General features: G+C 41.9%; 1 protein-coding gene across 4 annotated transcripts in view; it reads left to right on the top strand.

Moving 5' to 3' along the window:
- Positions 1-17,767, top strand: part of DCBLD2 (discoidin, CUB and LCCL domain containing 2) — a 33,742-nt gene that overhangs the window by 11,550 nt on the left and 4,425 nt on the right. For all 4 annotated transcript variants that reach the window (XR_014009409.1, XM_081198985.1, XM_081198983.1 and 1 more), the window contains exons 3-14: positions 2,011-2,148; positions 3,252-3,303; positions 4,797-4,869; positions 5,775-5,908; positions 6,668-6,708; positions 7,756-7,971; positions 10,999-11,123; positions 12,666-12,813; positions 13,224-13,349; positions 14,472-14,565; positions 15,044-15,093; positions 16,935-17,072. Coding sequence is in view for 3 of the 4 variants with exons in the window: in XM_081198985.1 (XP_081055111.1) it covers positions 2,011-2,148; positions 3,252-3,303; positions 4,797-4,869; positions 5,775-5,908; positions 6,668-6,708; positions 7,756-7,971; positions 10,999-11,123; positions 12,666-12,813; positions 13,224-13,349; positions 14,472-14,565; positions 15,044-15,093; positions 16,935-17,072 (1,335 nt within the window). In the remaining variant the exon portion in view is untranslated. The remainder of the gene's footprint in view (positions 1-2,010; positions 2,149-3,251; positions 3,304-4,796; positions 4,870-5,774; positions 5,909-6,667; positions 6,709-7,755; positions 7,972-10,998; positions 11,124-12,665; positions 12,814-13,223; positions 13,350-14,471; positions 14,566-15,043; positions 15,094-16,934; positions 17,073-17,767) is intronic.

Genomic DNA, 17,767 nt, shown 5'->3' with positions numbered 1-17,767 from the left:
TGGGAATCTTTCCAATCCCTATCTAAAAATACCAGGGATTGAACCACATACTCTACAAATGAGCTATGGTGCCCTCACGGTTATAGCTAGAACTTTCAAACAGGAGCTTGAAGGAATCTTACAAGGGCAAACATTTGTTTTCCAACTTCTTTTTTGGTCGAAAGATCCTGGTCTTCTAAATTTAAATGTGCACTGAATAGAGAAATGTCTCATTTTTAATCGTATCTGGCATTATTTTGTTCTGCACCAAAATGCAGCTGTGTATAAGTGGTGATAAAGTTACCTGGCTTTTGGGAGAGAAAGATGGTGATGGGGATTGAGAAGCGCAGACATTATATGCAGGGCAAAGGAAGTCACTCCCAGAGCTGAATTTTTCTAAGATTTTAAAACGTATTCTTTCTCTTGTAAATTTGTCAATATGATGGTAAATCTGACATATATGAAGTGGCAGTAATATCCTGTGGTTTTTATTACTTTTGTATCTCTGACTGTGAAACGTTTAATAAACCTTTAGTCTGTGCTGGGAACGTCTTTGTATGCTGCCCAAAAAAGGGAGGGGAGAGTGGAATAAAGACTTAAAATGTCATTGATACCAACAGAGCTGACATTTTCTGGGTTGATTTTTTTTTATGTATAAAAAAAATCTGTTGCACTGTTTTTCTTCCTTCTAAACCCATGACCTAGATACTTCTTCTGATGGTGTATTTTTAGACAGAAGATTGAATGTGGTTGCACGACATCTGTAACGTGAAGGCTTTTATCAAGCTTGGTGACTCTTCTACTTAGATATTGCATGAAAACTTAGACTTGCTGTAAGCCAAGCTCACTCGTAAAAAAGAGAAGAAAACATGAGGTCCTTAAATGGCAAGGAACGTCCAGTCCTGATTAGGGCTTAAACACTTTTACAAGTTGAGTTCACTGGCCCAAATAAATTATCTACTTGTGTTCCCTTTACCTCTCAGCTGTTCCCAGCTAGTGTGGCTGCATAAGAGATTGAGCAGTGTGTGTGTGTTGCTCTGCTGAGAGAGAGCTTTTTGGAAAAAAATAATGGTAAGGTTAAAACGGGCAGCCATTCCCCCCTCCCCTTGAACTTCCAGTGTAAGTTTTGCATATTAGAAATAAGAGTCAGCGGAAGTAAGTTGACTGCAGATAATGGGCTGGCGGAGGATTAAAATATTTAAGCAAAGGTAGATGTAGCATATGTTGTGGTGTAAGAGCGTCAGCATTTGAATGAAGTATTGAAGCCAACTCTGTTGATGCTGGGAACTTTTTTAAAAAAGGAAACTCCAGAGTGACTGGTTCTTCAGAACAGCTCCACAATCCGTGCCAACCCCTTTCTCTTTCACAGATAGTTTTAACACTACAGTCCTATTAATGCTTAACAGGGAATAAGTCTCACTGAACTCAGTGGGTATTCCTTCTGAGTAACAATGCATAGGAAAAAATGTAAAACTATTGGTGTACATGTATTTGACAAAGAAACTGGATAGTAATTATTTGGATACTTGGTAGCATTTGTAGAGATGGTGAAGTGTACTAAAATTGCTCTGCACCATTCCTTCAGTATTCCTTAATAATTGTGTCCTGGTTTCCTCTCAGAATTGGAGGTTGTAGCCAGTGCTGTGTGTGCACAAGCAGAACAGACTTGCTTGTGAAGCAGGATTTCACCTTCCTCCCCTTTGCAAGATGAGAAGAACATCTGCTCTAAAGGGCCAGGGAACCTCTTGAGAAAGGCACATAGAAGGTGGAAAGGAAGAAGTCCTACTGTACAAGTAGAATTCATTTCCTTCAGCATCAGATTCCACCCTGATAATTTGTGGTTTTGGAGATTTAGGAGATGGGTTTGGCCTCAAACAAACTCTAGATTCAGGATTTCTTAATGCCTTGAAACTGTGGGGATGGTAAGAAATAGATTCACAAATTTGTTGAGCTGTCAAAGACGTTCTGAATGTGCAAATCCATACTAAATCGATAAATGCTTATTAACTGTCTTCCTCCTGCCCCTTGCAGGAAAATACTGTGGTTTAGGCTTACAGATGGAGAATTTAAATGAATCAAAGGGTAATGAAGTTACAGTACAATTCATGAGTGGCATACACTTCTATGGACATGGGTTTCTTGCATCCTATTCAACCACTGACAAAACAGGTATTTATATGTTTCTTACCTAGCGCTGTGTAAGCACTCCATACAACTAAGTGTGCTTTCTGACCGCATGTAATTCATTCTTACTTTTCTGTTACCCAATTACTGATAAATTATTCAAAGTGAATTAAGCATGGATGGTTACAAAACCACGTCTAGACAGAGTAAGATGCATAATAACTTGGTTTATATGGTGCAGAACAATATGGGATTCGAATAAAGTTTATAAATGGCCCACTCATAAAACATCAAGGCAGTATACTGTAATGCATACAGACACAATGGAATATAAAAAACCTTAAAACAATGCAAAATACAAAAGAGCTGGGGTTTTTTGAAAGTGGACAAAGTCCCTAGGGTTCCTAACAGATAGCAACTATTGCATTGCAGCTACATCAGTTTTTGCCTAGTGACCTACCCATTCTCTTCCATTTCTGCAATCCCATCTATCGCTTGTATGTGAGTATGTTCCATTGTGTTCAATGGGACTTACTTCAAGTAAAGATGCATAGGATTGATCTGTGAGACTACAGTGCTCCCTCCCATTTGTTGCTTTGTTTGGGCTGGTTTCAGTATGGGATAGATGTGGGTAATGATTATAATATGAACTGCAGTGGTGCGCCATTTGTGTATTTCCCTCCTCCCTCATAAAGATCCTCCAGCAATGCTTGGAGGTATCAGTGGGGCTATTCTTATTCTCTCAGGCTTTTTTAAACATATCTGACTTTTTGTGAGCTACCCTGGAATCTCTGCTGAAGGGTAGTATATTCTTTCAAACTATTTAAGCCTGCTTTCGTTTCACTCGATTAATTTAATGTTTGCCACATTCGCTCCAGGATTTCCCCCGAGCCTTTAAAATGAATACTTTCATAATCCGATAGATCTTATTAGGTCTCTAGCTAATTATAAATGTGCAATTCTCTACTATGCTGCTAAAAAACTATTTCATGTTGATGTATTATCAGACTGAAGCAAGTGCCTCATACTACATTGAATTGCAGAGTTGATTAGGGAGATCAATTTTACTGTCTTCAAACTTTTCATCCCTTAATTACAGACATCCTGCTTTTTGAAAAATAATCTCTTTACTATGTTTTTATTTCTAGATTTAATAACGTGTTTAGACACTGCAAGTCAGTTTTCTGAGCCAGAGTTCAGGTAAGAATTGGTCTCTTTTTAATACTTTGATGATATTGATAATAATTCTTGATCTATAACACACCTCCAGATCAATCCAATATTCAATGAATTTAACCCCAATTAATTTCCTACCCTGATCCTTCTCCATGTCAGTTCCACCAGTTCATTTTACTTAATTAATCTAAAGGTCTTGGGAGAAGGCAGCAATTGAAGGATTAGAGTGTTCTATACATCACCTAGCTACTTCTGTCAGGGACGCCCTCTCCCTGCAATCATAACCCCAAGTACCTGGGTTGTCTCCAGAACAAATGCCCTGAGCCCAGGTTAGAATTGACACAGCCCATATTGGTCTGAACTCACAGAGGATGGACATTCCACACCCAGGAAGGGTGCACTTAGGCCCAATGTACTGTCATCTGCAGGGCCCATTTGAAGCTCCAATACATGCAGTAGGACTTAATTTTAAAAATTTAAATAAAAATAGGTCACCACCTGTCTTCTTTGTACGTCTGGAACCAGACCTACAGAAAAGCAGACACTGGCCCAGACAGTATTATTTATTGAAATACCAGGCTGTCCATTAAGAAGGCGGACTCCTAATCACCATAGAAATTATGGCATATGTTTTCAGTGCTTGTGATCCATTATTTTGGAGTATTAGTACATGGACTAACCCTTAAAATGTGGTAGATTGCATTAGGTCTCATAATGATCGGTTTTCAAGGTCTGAAGTGTGTCAACCTAGAAATTAATATGTATTCCCCCCCCCATATAATTTGTGCTTACATACAGTTGAGTAAGTCTTTATTTCTTATACCTAAAAATGTTTGTAATCTCTCATGCCAGTAATCTAACAAGGCACGGCATCTTCAGTAGTACAGTATTATGCATGGTGTAGCAATATCCCCGTCTCCTTCCCCCACAACATCCTTAAATCACTAGACTTGTGTAGATGGATCCCTAAACTTGCTCAGTTAACTTTCCTGATTAAATTTTGCAGCTTGGCAGTTTTCACATGCTGTGCAGACCTGGATGTAATTACTTTGTAAATTCCACTGAAGTAATGGGATTTATTTAGAGTTCCAGGATTTAAGCATAAGGTGCACTAAGCCAATTCACAATAAGGCACTATAGAGGCATTTAAGTGTACATGCACACCCACAAGGATTTGTGCAGATTTTATGTGTTTAGTATATAAAAAAAATAGAATAAGAATGCATTACCCAATTTTTATAGAGCCAGATTCTTCCTTAAGTCTACTTATAATATAAACCCCACAACACTTTTAGCTACATACATACTCAATTTTTGCTATGAAAGTCTTCTCTTGGGCATGTGATTTTTCTGACTCTGGCAGATATTAAGTATTTTGGCATGCTTTTGTGAAGTAGTGGTATGTTTGACATGCCAGTTCATAAGGAAGGAAGTTCACCACACAGGCTATTAAAAATTCCAGTTTTGTAATCGAAGGCATTTTGCAGATCTTACTTTTATATTCCTGTTTCTTACAGTAAATATTGCCCAGCTGGATGTGTGCTTCCTTTTACTGATGTTTTTGGGACTGTTCCTCACGGCTACAGAGATGTAAGTAAACTTCAGAATGGTTGTTTGTACTTTTAATTGGGTATTCAACTGTGGTTTTCAGCTTATGGCTTTGTAATATGTCAGGGGTCAGCAAACTTTTTCAGCAGGGGGCCGGTCCACTGTCCCTCAGACCTTGTGGGGGGGCTGGGCTATATTTTTTTGGGGGGAGGAATGAACGAATTCCTGTGCCCCACAAATAACCCAGAGATGCATTTGAAATAAAAGCACACATCCTACTCATGTAAAAACACGCTGATTCCCAGACCGTCCGCGGGGCGGATTTAGAAGGCGATTGGGCTGGATCCGGCCCCTGGGCCTTAGTTTGCCTACCCATGTACAGTGGTAACTCGGGTTACAAACACTTCAGGTTACAGACGCCGCTAACCCAGAAATAGTACCTCAGGTTAAGAACTTTACTTCAGGATGAGAACAGAAATCGCGTGGCGGCGGCAGCGGGAGGCCCCATTAGCTAAAGTGGTACCTCAGGTTAAGAACAGTTTCAGGTTAAGAAGGGACCTCCAAAATGAATTAAATTCTTAACCCGAGGTACCACTGTAATATATTAAGCACTCAAGGCACATTACTGTAGACAGGTTTTCAGTGACAATGTCTCTTAACCAAGGCTAGCTAACTTTGGCCCTCCAAATGCCTCAGCTGGAATGATCAGTCCTCAGGGATGGCTGGAGTTTTAGTCCAGCAACATCCGGAATGCTACAAGTTAGCCATTTCTGTTCTGGTACAGAATTATATCTGGATTGAGTGGGAGAGCTGTGTATTTTTTGCGTGCTTAGAATTTTGCAAAAGGAAAGTTTAATACGTACCAGATAGTTAGCAGTAGCTTCTTTAACCTACTGAAAACTGTTGAAGTGCTACCAGATAGTAAGTAATCTATCTTCTCTCCTAAGTCATCCTCCATTTGCATGGCTGGGGTGCATGCAGGAGTGGTGTCCAACGTCCTAGGAGGTCAGATCAATGTCGTAATCAGCAAAGGCATTCCATACTATGAAAGTTCTCTGGCTAACAATGTCACTTCAAAAGCGTAAGTCGATATGTTTGCCTTTCATTTGCTACTTCTCTGTATTGTTAAAACATCATTGCAGGTAAACACTTAGTTCTGAAATATGAAGGCTAAGTTCAGGCAAGGATATCAGTTAAATTATTATGCTGCAGTGCTCCTGTAGTGTTATTAGATAGTTTGGCCTATAAGTAATGAAACATTGCTCTTGCAAAGTTGTGAAAATATCTCTTTTTAAAGCAATTTTCCATAACATTGTTTGTTCGTGAAATTCCTTCTCTTTCTTGCTGATTATTATGACTGCAGCTTGTTCATAGCCAACTTTTGTTGTCATTCTTTTTCTTTAACTCTTAAAATATGAGATGGGCAGTATTTAAAAAGCCTTCACACACTCCATAAAGATTTTCGAGAAATATAGATAGACCATTTTATCCACTGTTCCAAATGCCACTCTGGATGTCACATTGTGCGATTTGGCTTTTGGAAAATGCGGATATGAACTGATGGTTTGACGGGGATACAAGGCAGATGCTCTATCACTGAGCTATGGGTCTTTCCCAGGGTGAAGTCTTTTAGATCAACTTTTTGCGCAGCTTTTATCCCATAAATATTAGAATAGTGTGCCAAGAGTAGTGAGTTTACTGCTTTAATACATAAACACCTCGCCCTTGAACGATGTTGTAATAGAACACAGAGAGAGAGAGAGAAATTAAGGGGAAATGTTACATTTTGTTGGAACTAAAGATGTAGTTTTGTGGTGTCTTTGGTTTGTTTTTTACACAGAGGAGCACTGTCTTCAGGTCTCTTCACTTTCAAAACTAGTGGTAAGCCTTTCTTCTCTATATTGCCCCTTTGTGTTTAATGGCATCTATACTCTTATCTAGCCTGGTATCTCTTTCATCCCTTACCAACATAAACTCGTGGCTAAATGGAGATCTTCCAACTTTGGTCTTGAACTATCTCGCCTTCCTTCTCAGTTATTGAAGGAGTTAATCGTTCCCACTCTCCTGCACCCCCTGCCTTGAAGTGATCTATGAAGTTTTTCATTCTATTTCAGAATCAAATATGCTTATTATTAGATAAATGTTTGTATCGTGCCCTTCCGGTGCTTACCACTTAGGGCTGCTAACAATTAAAACCAACCATTTAAAAAAATGATACTATAAAAGCAGTGGTGCTTCAGATAAAAACTGTGGTACTCCCTCCCCACTCAGATATATTTGGCATCAAGTCTTTCTAATACCAACTGAAGAAGACCCACTCTCTCACCCAGGCTTTGGGCTGAATCAATATTGTTGCACTTTGTAAACAGCTATTTTAACTCTTGTGTTTTTGCGCTCACCTGTTTTTACCGTATTCTTGTTTAAATTTGTTGTGTGTTACCTGCTGTACCCTGTTTTGAGATTATTTTATAATGAAAAGTAGGTCACAAATTTTATGAATATAAATATATCTATACAAGCATCAAGTAGAGGTTTATCTCTACGTTAGAACAAATGCATGGCAAAACTGAAAGGTTTCTGCCATAGAACTAAACACCAAAAGAGAGGTTTCAACCAAACATCCCAGAGCAAAGTGTTTTAGGTGTGGCCGGAGGGAAGATCCAAAATTGTGCTACTTTTTTTTGAATGTTGCTAAAGTCCAGGTTTTCCTTAAAGTAGTGATAAAAACCTCTTGTTGGAATGATTGTCTGCAGAGATAGGCATTTTGATGAGAGATAATCAACTTACTTGCATTTCAATATATGTTGTTTAAATGGTACAAGGTTCATTGTGATCTAGGCCCTGTTCTGTCTTTAGGCCTTGGGAAGGGTTTAAGTATTTATTGTGTTATAAAAGTTGCACCATCTCTTGGACGCTTTGTATGTTTAGGTTGCTACGGGACACTGGGAATGGAGTCTGGAGTCATTGCTGATTCGCAGATTAATGCATCGTCATTTCTAGAATGGCCTGAGCAAGTGGGGCAGCCCAGCACCTGGAGGCCAGAAAGAGCCAGGTTGAAAAGGCCTGGACACTCTTGGGCAGCTTTTACCAATGATGAGTATCAGTGGTTGCAAATAGACCTAAACAAAGAGCAACGCATAACAGGTAAGCTCACCTGTGTTCATTCTTCAAAGGACAAGAGTCCTTTTAGGACAAGTCCTCTCCTAGCAGTAAACACCCCAATGCCTAGAGGTGGATTTAGGGCAACACGATCCCCCCCCCCGGGTGCAGGGGTGAAGGGAGTTCCTTCCCACTTCCTTCCTTCCCAAAGCTGGGCAGGTGAGGCACTGGGCTTTGGGAAGGAGGTGTGAGGCTGTGTCTGAGTCCTAGAGGTCCCCTGCCTCCTTCTCAAAGCCTAGTTAGTGTTTTCCCAGCTTTGGGAAGGAGGTAGGAGGGCTGTAGGACTCTGCCAGAGCCTTGTGTCTCCTTCCCAAAGCCCATTACCATCCTTATTGGAGGTGTGTATGGGGGGGGTCATCAACATTTGGCCTCACCTGACACCATAATACCAAGGTCCACCCCTGATGCTTTGAATGAATGAATGGCATTTATTACATCGGTCCGTGGACAATAGCAGATTGAAACACAATGCCAAGCATTAAAAAGCCATAATAGTGCAGAAGTCACAATTACAGTGAAGACATGGAGCTTTATTTACAAAACAGATAGACGTTATTAGAACAACAAAAAATACTTGTGACATTTGGAAGTTATTTAAGGATATGTTTACTCTTGTGTCTTCAAATCTCCATGACAATTTACAAATACTGAATCAGATATTACGGATATTGCCTTTTCGGTGTAGAAAGAAGTGTGTGTGTGTGTGTGTGTGTGTGTGTGTGTGTGTGTGTGTGTGTTGTGTTCATGTCCTCAGTCCAGTGCTATACATGAGCAATGCCCTTACATTAGTAATGGCCTCTTGTAGCAGAGATCGATGCTTGAGCCCTCTGCTAGTTTTGGCTCTGTGTTAGGCAAGGCAGGAGGAAAGCCTGCCACAAAGGTTTGTCTAGTCCAGCGTCATGGTCTGCCTGGTAGCCAGCCAGAGGTCCATGTGAAGCCCACAAGCAGGCCATGAAGGCAGCATCTCCCTCTGCTGTGGTTTCCCCGTGACTAGAATTCAGAAGCATGTTGCCTCTGATCCTGGGGGTGGTAGTTTCTGATAGCATCATCCTCCATGAATTTGTCTGCTTGCCTGCTTGTCTGAAGTTGGTAGACATCGCTTCATCTTGTGGTAGCAAATTCCATGGTTTAACCATGAGCTAGCTGTGTGAAGAAATACGTCCTCCTGTCTGTCCTGAATTCCCCATTCTTCAGCTTCACTGGATGAGCCCAGGTTCTCGTATTCTGAGGGAGAGAGAAGAAGGTCCTTCTACTTTCCTGTCCCCACACATAATTTATATACCTCTGTCATGTCCCTCCTTCTTGCCTTCCAAATTAAAAATAAATAAATCCAAACCTGGCAACCTTTTCTTACAGTTGAGCATTTTTGATTAATTTGTTTTTGCACCTTTCAATATCTTTTTTTTTATATATATAAAGTATTCGAAGTGTAGTTGAAGAACAGATTTGTTGAGAGGGACTACAATATTGACAGTTTTATTTCCAGTCCCTTTCCTAACAATCCTGAACGTGGAATTTGCCCCTTTTTCACCATTGCCACCTATTTGATTCAAGTTTCCATTGGCCTATCAACCCTGACCTCAATATTCCTTTCTGGTCAGCCATTGTCAGACTGGATAGCTCAGTTGATTAGAGCGTGGTGCTGATAACACCAAGGTTGCAGGTTTGATCCCCATATTGGACGGGTGCATATTCCTGCACTGCAGAGGGTTGGACTAGATGATCCTCAGGGTCCTTTCCAACTCTGCAGTTCTGTGATCCAGGGCCTGTAAAGCCAAATGGAGTGTTTGCTATCACCAGCTTATAGCCCATCAGTGTATATGTACCGTATTTTTCGCACTATTGGACGCACCGGTCCATAGGACGCACCTAGATTTGGGGGGGGGGAAATAAAGGCAAAAAAAATTTATTCCCCCCCCCCGCCAGGTGCGGGGCTGGGGCGGGGGAAGCCCGAGCTTCCCCCTCCCCCAGAACGGGACCCAGAGCCATGCCGAAGCTGCGCGCAGCTTTGGCATCGCTCTGGGACCTTGCGGGGCTGGGGGAGGAGGAAGCCCTCCGGCAGCCTCCAAACCATGTCGGGAGACAGTGGGATGGCGCGCTGCGCCTCTCCCGCTGTCCCCCGAGTTTGCGGGGCTGGGCCAGCCTTCTAACCAAGTCGGGGGACAGCGGGAAGGGCGCGCTGCGCCCCAGCCGCTGTCTCCCGAGTTTGCGGGGCTGGCGACGGGGAGGAGCAGGCTTCTCCCCCCGCCAGCCTTCTAACCAAGTCGGGGGACAGCGGGAATGGCGCGCTGCGCCTCTCCCGCTGTCTCCCGAGTTTGCGGGTCTGGCGACGGGGAGGAGCAGGCTCCCCCCCCGCCAGCCTTCTAACCAAGTCGGGGGACAGCGGGAATGGCGCGCTGCGCCTCTCCCGCTGTCTCCCGAGTTTGCGGGGCTGGCGACGGGGAGGAGCAGGCTCCCCCCCCGCCAGCCTTCTAACCAAGTCGGGGGACAGCGGGAATGGCGCGCTGCGCCTCTCCCGCTGTCCCCCGAGTTTGCGAGGCTGGGCCAGTCTTCTAACCAAGTCGGGGGACAGCGGGAATGGCGCGCTGCGCCTCTCCCGCTGTCCCCCGAGCTTGTGGGGGGGCTGGCATTGGGGCTCTCCTGAAGCCTGGAGAGCGAGAGGGGTCAGTGCGCACCGACCCCTCTCGCTCTCCAGGCTTCAGCGAAAGCCTGCATTCGCACCATAGGACGCACACACATTTCCCCTTCATTTTTGGAGGGGAAAAAGTGCATCCTATAGTGCGAAAAATACGGTAGATATATATATATATATTTGCCACAATGGGCAGAATTTTACCCTTACCCTGAACCACATTTGCTATTTCATGGCAAATTGAGCCAGTTTGGAAAGATCCTTCTTTAGAGTTCTTGGTAATTCCCTTTCCTGTTTTTGCTGGGCAAGCGTCTGTGTTGATTAAATGTTTTAAAAATGCTCTTGCTATTTATTGTAAATGAGAACCTTCTTATCCACAGGTATAATAACTACTGGATCCACCTTAGCAGAGTACCATTATTATGTCTCTGCCTACAGGATTCTGTACAGGAACGATGGGCAGAAGTGGACAGTATACAAAGAACCTGGTGTTGAGAGGGATAAAGTAAGCCTGCCCAATATTCTATGTGCAAAATAAGATGAAGTTGGAGTGCATAGGAACTCTGGGTGTGTGTTTAATGATTCTGGAATCATCACTTAAGTATGAAGGTGCTTTTCCAGAGGAATTAACATGCTTCCATGGATAGAAAGCTAAATGTTGGCGCACCCTGCTTATTACAGAACTCTGAAAATGGGAACATAAGTTAGTCTCTCATGGGTCACACGAGCCCATCCAGCATACATGGAAGAAACAGAGGCTGGAGGAAAGAAGGATTTCTCTCCTTGCATGTGTATTCCTTGGATCGAAGGAGGAGAGAATTCCAGCAGAAGCTAGGAATATATCTATGCTTATAGTGTGTGTCTGTGTGATGTGCATGCATAGAAGGAGCGTGAGGAGATGGGATCCTGGGGTTTTTTTTTGGGGGGGGAGAGATTTGAATCTAGGCTTTTGACACAATGAAGAATATGTATGGTGTGTATTTGTTAGATGGTAGTACATTACTAATATTGTATGCTGCGTTGAAGTGTTTCAGCATTACATATTTATACTGCTTGACCTAATGTAGAGCAGTTTGCCCTCTTGTGCTTGGAAAAGGCAACAGGTTGTGAACTTGGATGCTGTGCAAATCTGACTCTATCACTACCAAGGTTTTGGTAGCAGGTCACATCAATGAAGGTTTGCCTTCAGTTTCCCCCAGATAAATGCTGCGTATCTATCACCTCACGAAAATATAGGGAAGCTTTTCAAAAGAGACTCCTGTTGATTGGTATTTCCAGTAGTACAGTGGTACCTCGGGTTACATATGCTTCAGGTTACATACGCTTCAGGTTACAGACTCCGCTAACCCAGAAATAGTGCTTCAGGTTAAGAACTTTGCTTCAGGATGAGAACAGAAATCGTGCTCTGGCAGCCCCATTAGCTAAAGTGGTGCTTCAGGTTAAGAACAGTTTCAGGTTAAGTACGGACCTCCGGAACGAATTAAGTACTTAAACCCGAGGTACCACTAAATTAGATTAGTAAATATATTAAGTGCTTAGTACACTAGGAAAATGATCAGAAATGAACTGTAATACTTGCTTTTGACTGCCCTCTTCTGGGCATACAAAATAATAATTTTGAAAAGCACATCTACCTAAACTTTTGTAGCTAACTGAGTTAAATCGACGGCAGGTTAGCTAGATGGGCTTTCTATTGGGTAGGTGAACATTTTAAACTGCAGTATGTCTGTGTGTGTACACACACACACAGAGACACACACACAGTATCTGGTTGGAGTTCATTTAATGTGTCATTTAGCAGATGTATACAAGGCTTTTCAATAAAAGGTATTTAATTAAAACCCCCAGAATAAGTTATTCATTAGTTGACCTTACACTACTAGAGCCATCTGTACTTTGAGAACTCTATGTCTGCTGCCCAGAGTAGCTTAGGCAAGCAGAAGAAAATATGAGTATTAGCTTATATTCCTGGAGCAGTATTTTGTAATGCAGAACTCCTAATGTCTTAGAAAAATGATGTATTTTACATCAAATTTTGTTTTTCTAGGTATTTCAAGGCAACACTGGGTATTATCAAGAAGTCCGCAATAACTTCATTCCACCCATTATTGCTCGTTTCGTTAGAATAAACCCTTTGAAGTGGCACCAGAAAATCGCAATGAAAGTTGAACTGCTAGGATGTCAGTTTAGTGTTGGTAAGTGGAGTGACTTTTATCATTCTTTATATTAACATGACTTGCCTTGGGAGAAGAATGTGATACAGACTGAATTTGTTTGTGCCTTCCCAGTTTGTGTTATTCCCAGTTCGTTGAATAACATCTATACTAACAAATTTGCACTGCTTGACTGTCTGGCATGCAGCAATTGTATCAACGTTTTAAGTTTTATTCCCAAAGTATGAGCACAATGCAGCTCGCAACAGTTTTCTTAGGCAGTAATCCATGCATTCATTTGCCAGCACAGCACGTCTTAGCAGCAATTTTGTATTGGCATATTAAAGATTATACAAATGCCATTGTATTTTGTAGCATGCTTCATTACATAAAGGAATCTGCTTGGTGCTTTAACGAATGGCATGACCTTTAAATTTTGGTTTTCTTTAAAGTTCGGGCTCCAAGACCTACAGTACCCCCACCACCCAGGAACAGCAATGACTTTCCCTCGCACACTGATAAAACCACCTTCACTCCGGAGATCAAGAACACTACAGTAGCTCCAAGCGTAACCAAAGGTAGTGACATCTATATAGCAAATAGCATTGCATAAGGCTAAGAGTCAATAGTAATGCTATATTGATTCCCTGCTATGTTTTTGGTATATTGCCAACTATATTGATTTATCAATAATATATATGTATATAGTAGCAGAGATTCATGTAGCAGAGATAGTAGTTGACATATACGGTAAAGGGTAAAGGACCCCTGGACAGTTAAATCCAGTCAAAGGTGACTATGGGGTTGTGGCACTCATCTCGCTTTCAGGCCAAGGGAACCGGCATTTGTCCACAGACAGCTTTCCAGGTCATGTGGCCAGCATGACTAAACCACTTCTGGTGCAACGGAACACCGTGACGGAAACCAGAGTGCACGGAAATGCCGTTTACCTTCCCGCCACAGCGGTACCTATTTATCTACTTGTACTGGTGTGCTTTCAAATGGCTAGGTTGGCAGGAGCAGGGGCCGAACAATGGGAGCTCACCCCGTCACGGGGATTCAAATTGCCGACCTTCTTATCGGCAAGCCCAAGAGGCTCGGTGGTTTAGACCACAGCCAACAGGGCATGCTAGATTTGAGTAGAAAACTAGAAATGGATACCCAACTGCTAACCAGTTTATGTACAATTTAACAAACATTCTTAGCTTGAAATGTTTTGCTGGGGTGATATCAAGATGGGCCTTTGGGTCTCATTAGGCCTGACTTTGGTCTGAGAGGACATTTCTCACGAAACCGCAGCTTAGGGGCCAGCTCTCAGGGCCAGCTGATTGACACTGCCAGCAAGCTCTGCTTTGTTTGCAGACGATCGTTTGGATTCAAACTGGTGCCTGTAAAGGGGCCTTGCTGTAAATGGGAATTGGCTGATTGGTGGTTACAATGAGGCCTTTTGAACTTTGACAGATTGGTGGCTCTAGTGACTGTCCAAGACAGCCCACAGGTGTGGTGGGTGCACAAATTCAGGTTCCCTCCCCCTCCACTACATATTATTATGGGTGCAAAATGGTATTTTGCTGCAGTAATATTTGGATGCTATTACGAGCTTTGAATGAACTTTCTTCAGTATTTGTACAAGGAACAAAGGGGGTTTCGTTTAGTGTGCCTGCAATGCTTATGGACTCTACTTGTTTAATGGCTTTCAGATGTGGCATTGGTAGCTGTTCTGGTTCCTGTGTTGGTCATGGTCCTTACCACCCTCATTTTGATCTTAGTTTGTGCCTGGCATTGGAGAAACAGGTAAAGGAATAATTAAATGCTTTGCATCCTCTACAAGGGAGGAAGTGTAATAGGTACAGGAGGAAATGGGAGAAATGAAATATGGTCAATTAAAATGCTCAATTTATGCATTAACATGAAGAATTATTTAAATTGGTGTGGGTGGGTGTTTAGGAGGGCCTTGTCCTGGTTGTGCAGTACTTTAACCTGAACAATCTTGAGAAGGCTGTGTAGGTTCAGCAGCTTTTATATCAACAGAACATGCAAATTTAACTAACTTCCAGGGGGACAGTTGTCTTTGCTGCTATTTCTTTGAAATAAAGTGAGAAGGAGATCAGTCTCTTAGTATTTCAGGCTCTCCACCATCACCCCCCCACCCCCAACTCCAGAAAAGACTGTACCTGTTCTTCAAAACTAGTACCCACAGTGTTGATCTCAAATGGCTGTTTCATATTGACACTAATTTTGGGTGTGTTCTGCATTTCACTCACTTTTTCAGAAAGAGAAAATCAGAAGGAACCTATGACATACCATATTGGGATCGTGCAGGTAATAACCATTCTAGCACCTCTAGCTGCATCATGAAGCATTGAGATGAACATAGATTTGTGCAAATTCCATCTATTAATGGTTGGACTTGGGCAAGCACTTGCTTGCTTAGCCCCCTCATACAAAGCCTCGCTATTGTTTGACTCGATTACCTGAGCAGCCCAAATCCTTCCTGCCTTCTCCTCTCTGTATGTTTTAAAGGGGAGGCCCTTTCTGTTCCCACCAAGGGTGGAAGCACTGTTGATGGCAACAAGAGAGGCGGCCTTCTTAACGCCTCCACCAGTTTTGGGAACAACTTCCCCCCGTGAAGCATGGCTGGCTCCGTCTGTTGCTGCCTTTCACTGATCAGGAAATCAAACCCTATCTCTTAACCTGAACCTTAGCTCTAACTCAAAACCAAACCCTATTTAACTCTCTCCCTCAGATACTGCCCCTTTTATTCTCCCTGCCAAAGTGCTGTTCCTCCCCCCTCTGTGGCCAGCTGACTCTGTAGCCCATACACGAGAGGTTCTAACATTCTGGTGGAGTTTCAGAGGAAGTGCATCACCAGACTCTAGTCTGGCTCTGCTGTCTTTGTCACGGCCCTTTGTGTCTTAAGAGGGACCTTCACACAAACACATGAGGGGATTCCTGCATTGCAGGAGGTTGGATTAGATGACTCTTGGGGTCCCTTCAAACTCTACAATTCTGTGATTACACCGCCCCCACCACCATGTATGGATCTACATGTGTAATGCTCTGCCACATGAGGTGGCTCCTAGGACCTATACATGCATATATCCATTGAACATGCAACCCCCAATGCACTGAAAGAACGCATAAGAACATAAGAGGCCGCAGTGTCTGGCCAGTGGCCCATCTAGTGCAGAATCCTCACGTTGGCCACCCAGATGCTTGTGAGAAGCACACAAGGCAGGACAGGAGCACCACAGCCCTCTGCGCGTCTTAGCAGGTGGTCTTCTGTTTGTTTACACTATGGTTTGTTAACAAGCTGAGATCACAAACCATGATATGATTCTGGGTTGTTTGAACAACTGAACTATCGAAGGTTCCCCTGAGTTTAGACATAATGTAAACCACCCTGTGATCTTCGGTTGAAACGTGGTATAGAAATGTAATAATCTTTATTTAATTAAAATACATACATACACACACACACACACACATATATATGTTTATATGTATACATATACACATAAATATAAAGAGAAAAAAGAAAAAAAACATTCAAATTTTTTTTACATTAGTATACAATCATTCATTAAATTTCTAAATAAAAGACTTCCAATTCTTCTCATTGTACTTGTATTGTTATTTACGTTTAAACACACAGCCTTCTATTACTCTGATTTGTTTTTGTGTACTCTAGTAAATTAACATTTGCACATTGTATTTTACAAGGATCAGTTTAGTTCTGCAAGGAGATTGTTATTTGAACAATATGTTTTTAGGTCATCTTTGAATATTTTCCATTCTTTGTATACTTTCTGGTTTGAAGGCCCTCTTACTTTCCCCCTCATCTCTGCCAGTTTGAGGTATTCAATCGTAAGAGTCTGCCATTCTATTATCATGGGCGTTGTTTCATTTTTCCAATTTCTTGCCACCAATATGGTATAGAGATGTAATAAAGAAATCTCCTATTCATTGCCACGCAGGAAGAGGAAAGGGGTAGAGGGGAAGCACGTCAGTCAAGGGCTCGCCGCTGTTTGTCTATGTAGCCCGAAATTGTGCTAAACAGGCAAATTGCTCCAGAGTAACCAGGTAACCATTACAGGGGAAGTTCCAAAGCTAAAGAAATGTGTATTGATTCATAACCATGTCACTTGTAAACCTTGATATAGGTTGGTGGAAAGGCATGAAGCAGTTTCTTCCTGCCAAGTCTGTAGAACATGAGGAAACGCCTGTTCGTTACAGCAGCAGTGAAGTTAGTTGCCTTAGATCAAGAGAAGTTACAACCATGTTACAAACCCAAACTGCAGGTATTTGTCTTCTCCAGTTTATCTTGAGTTCAGTAAACAGTGCCTGTTTTAAATATCTTTGCAGATTAAATCGCAATAGTCTTACCTTCCTGTATTTCCTCCCATACCCTCTGAATTCTTTTAAAAATCTGTGCCGGGGATAGATGTCCAAATACAGCTTGTAGAAGGACTGATTCTGGAGTTAGCCAATGTGGTACAGTCCTCTCACAGAATTGTGTCACTTGAGTTTTTATGAACTAGTGTGGGTAGTTGAAAATCCCACCATGGAGAAGTTGCAAAACTAACTTTTCCTAATAATTGCTTGGTTTTTTTTCATGCTTTCAAGTAAAGTCCAAGTGTAACCAATAATCATTTGAACTAGCTCACATCTTTTCAAGCAGCCAGTAAAACATAATTCACAAAATATTTAACTGGACCTCTTTACTCAGAAGTATTGATTTCTATTATTGTTTCACTGAATATGCCTTAAATATGGCATATGTGATTACACTAGTAGGACTGCAAGAAGTTTTGTAAGGAGGATTATGGGAAATATTGCAGAGAAAATTTATGAATAGATTTATTTGTTAAGGATTTTTAAAAGTAATAGTAAAATTAATGAAATGCAGATTAAGTGATAAAGATCGAAAAATCTTCAGATGTCGTTGATGGAAGTCCAAAATATTGTATAAGATAAGAATATATGTTACATGATT

Source organism: Podarcis bocagei (genome assembly GCF_964188305.1).
Source record: "Podarcis bocagei genome assembly, chromosome: 6".
Classification (NCBI taxonomy): domain Eukaryota; kingdom Metazoa; phylum Chordata; class Lepidosauria; order Squamata; family Lacertidae; genus Podarcis; species Podarcis bocagei.
This window is presented reverse-complemented; position numbering and strand designations above follow the sequence as displayed.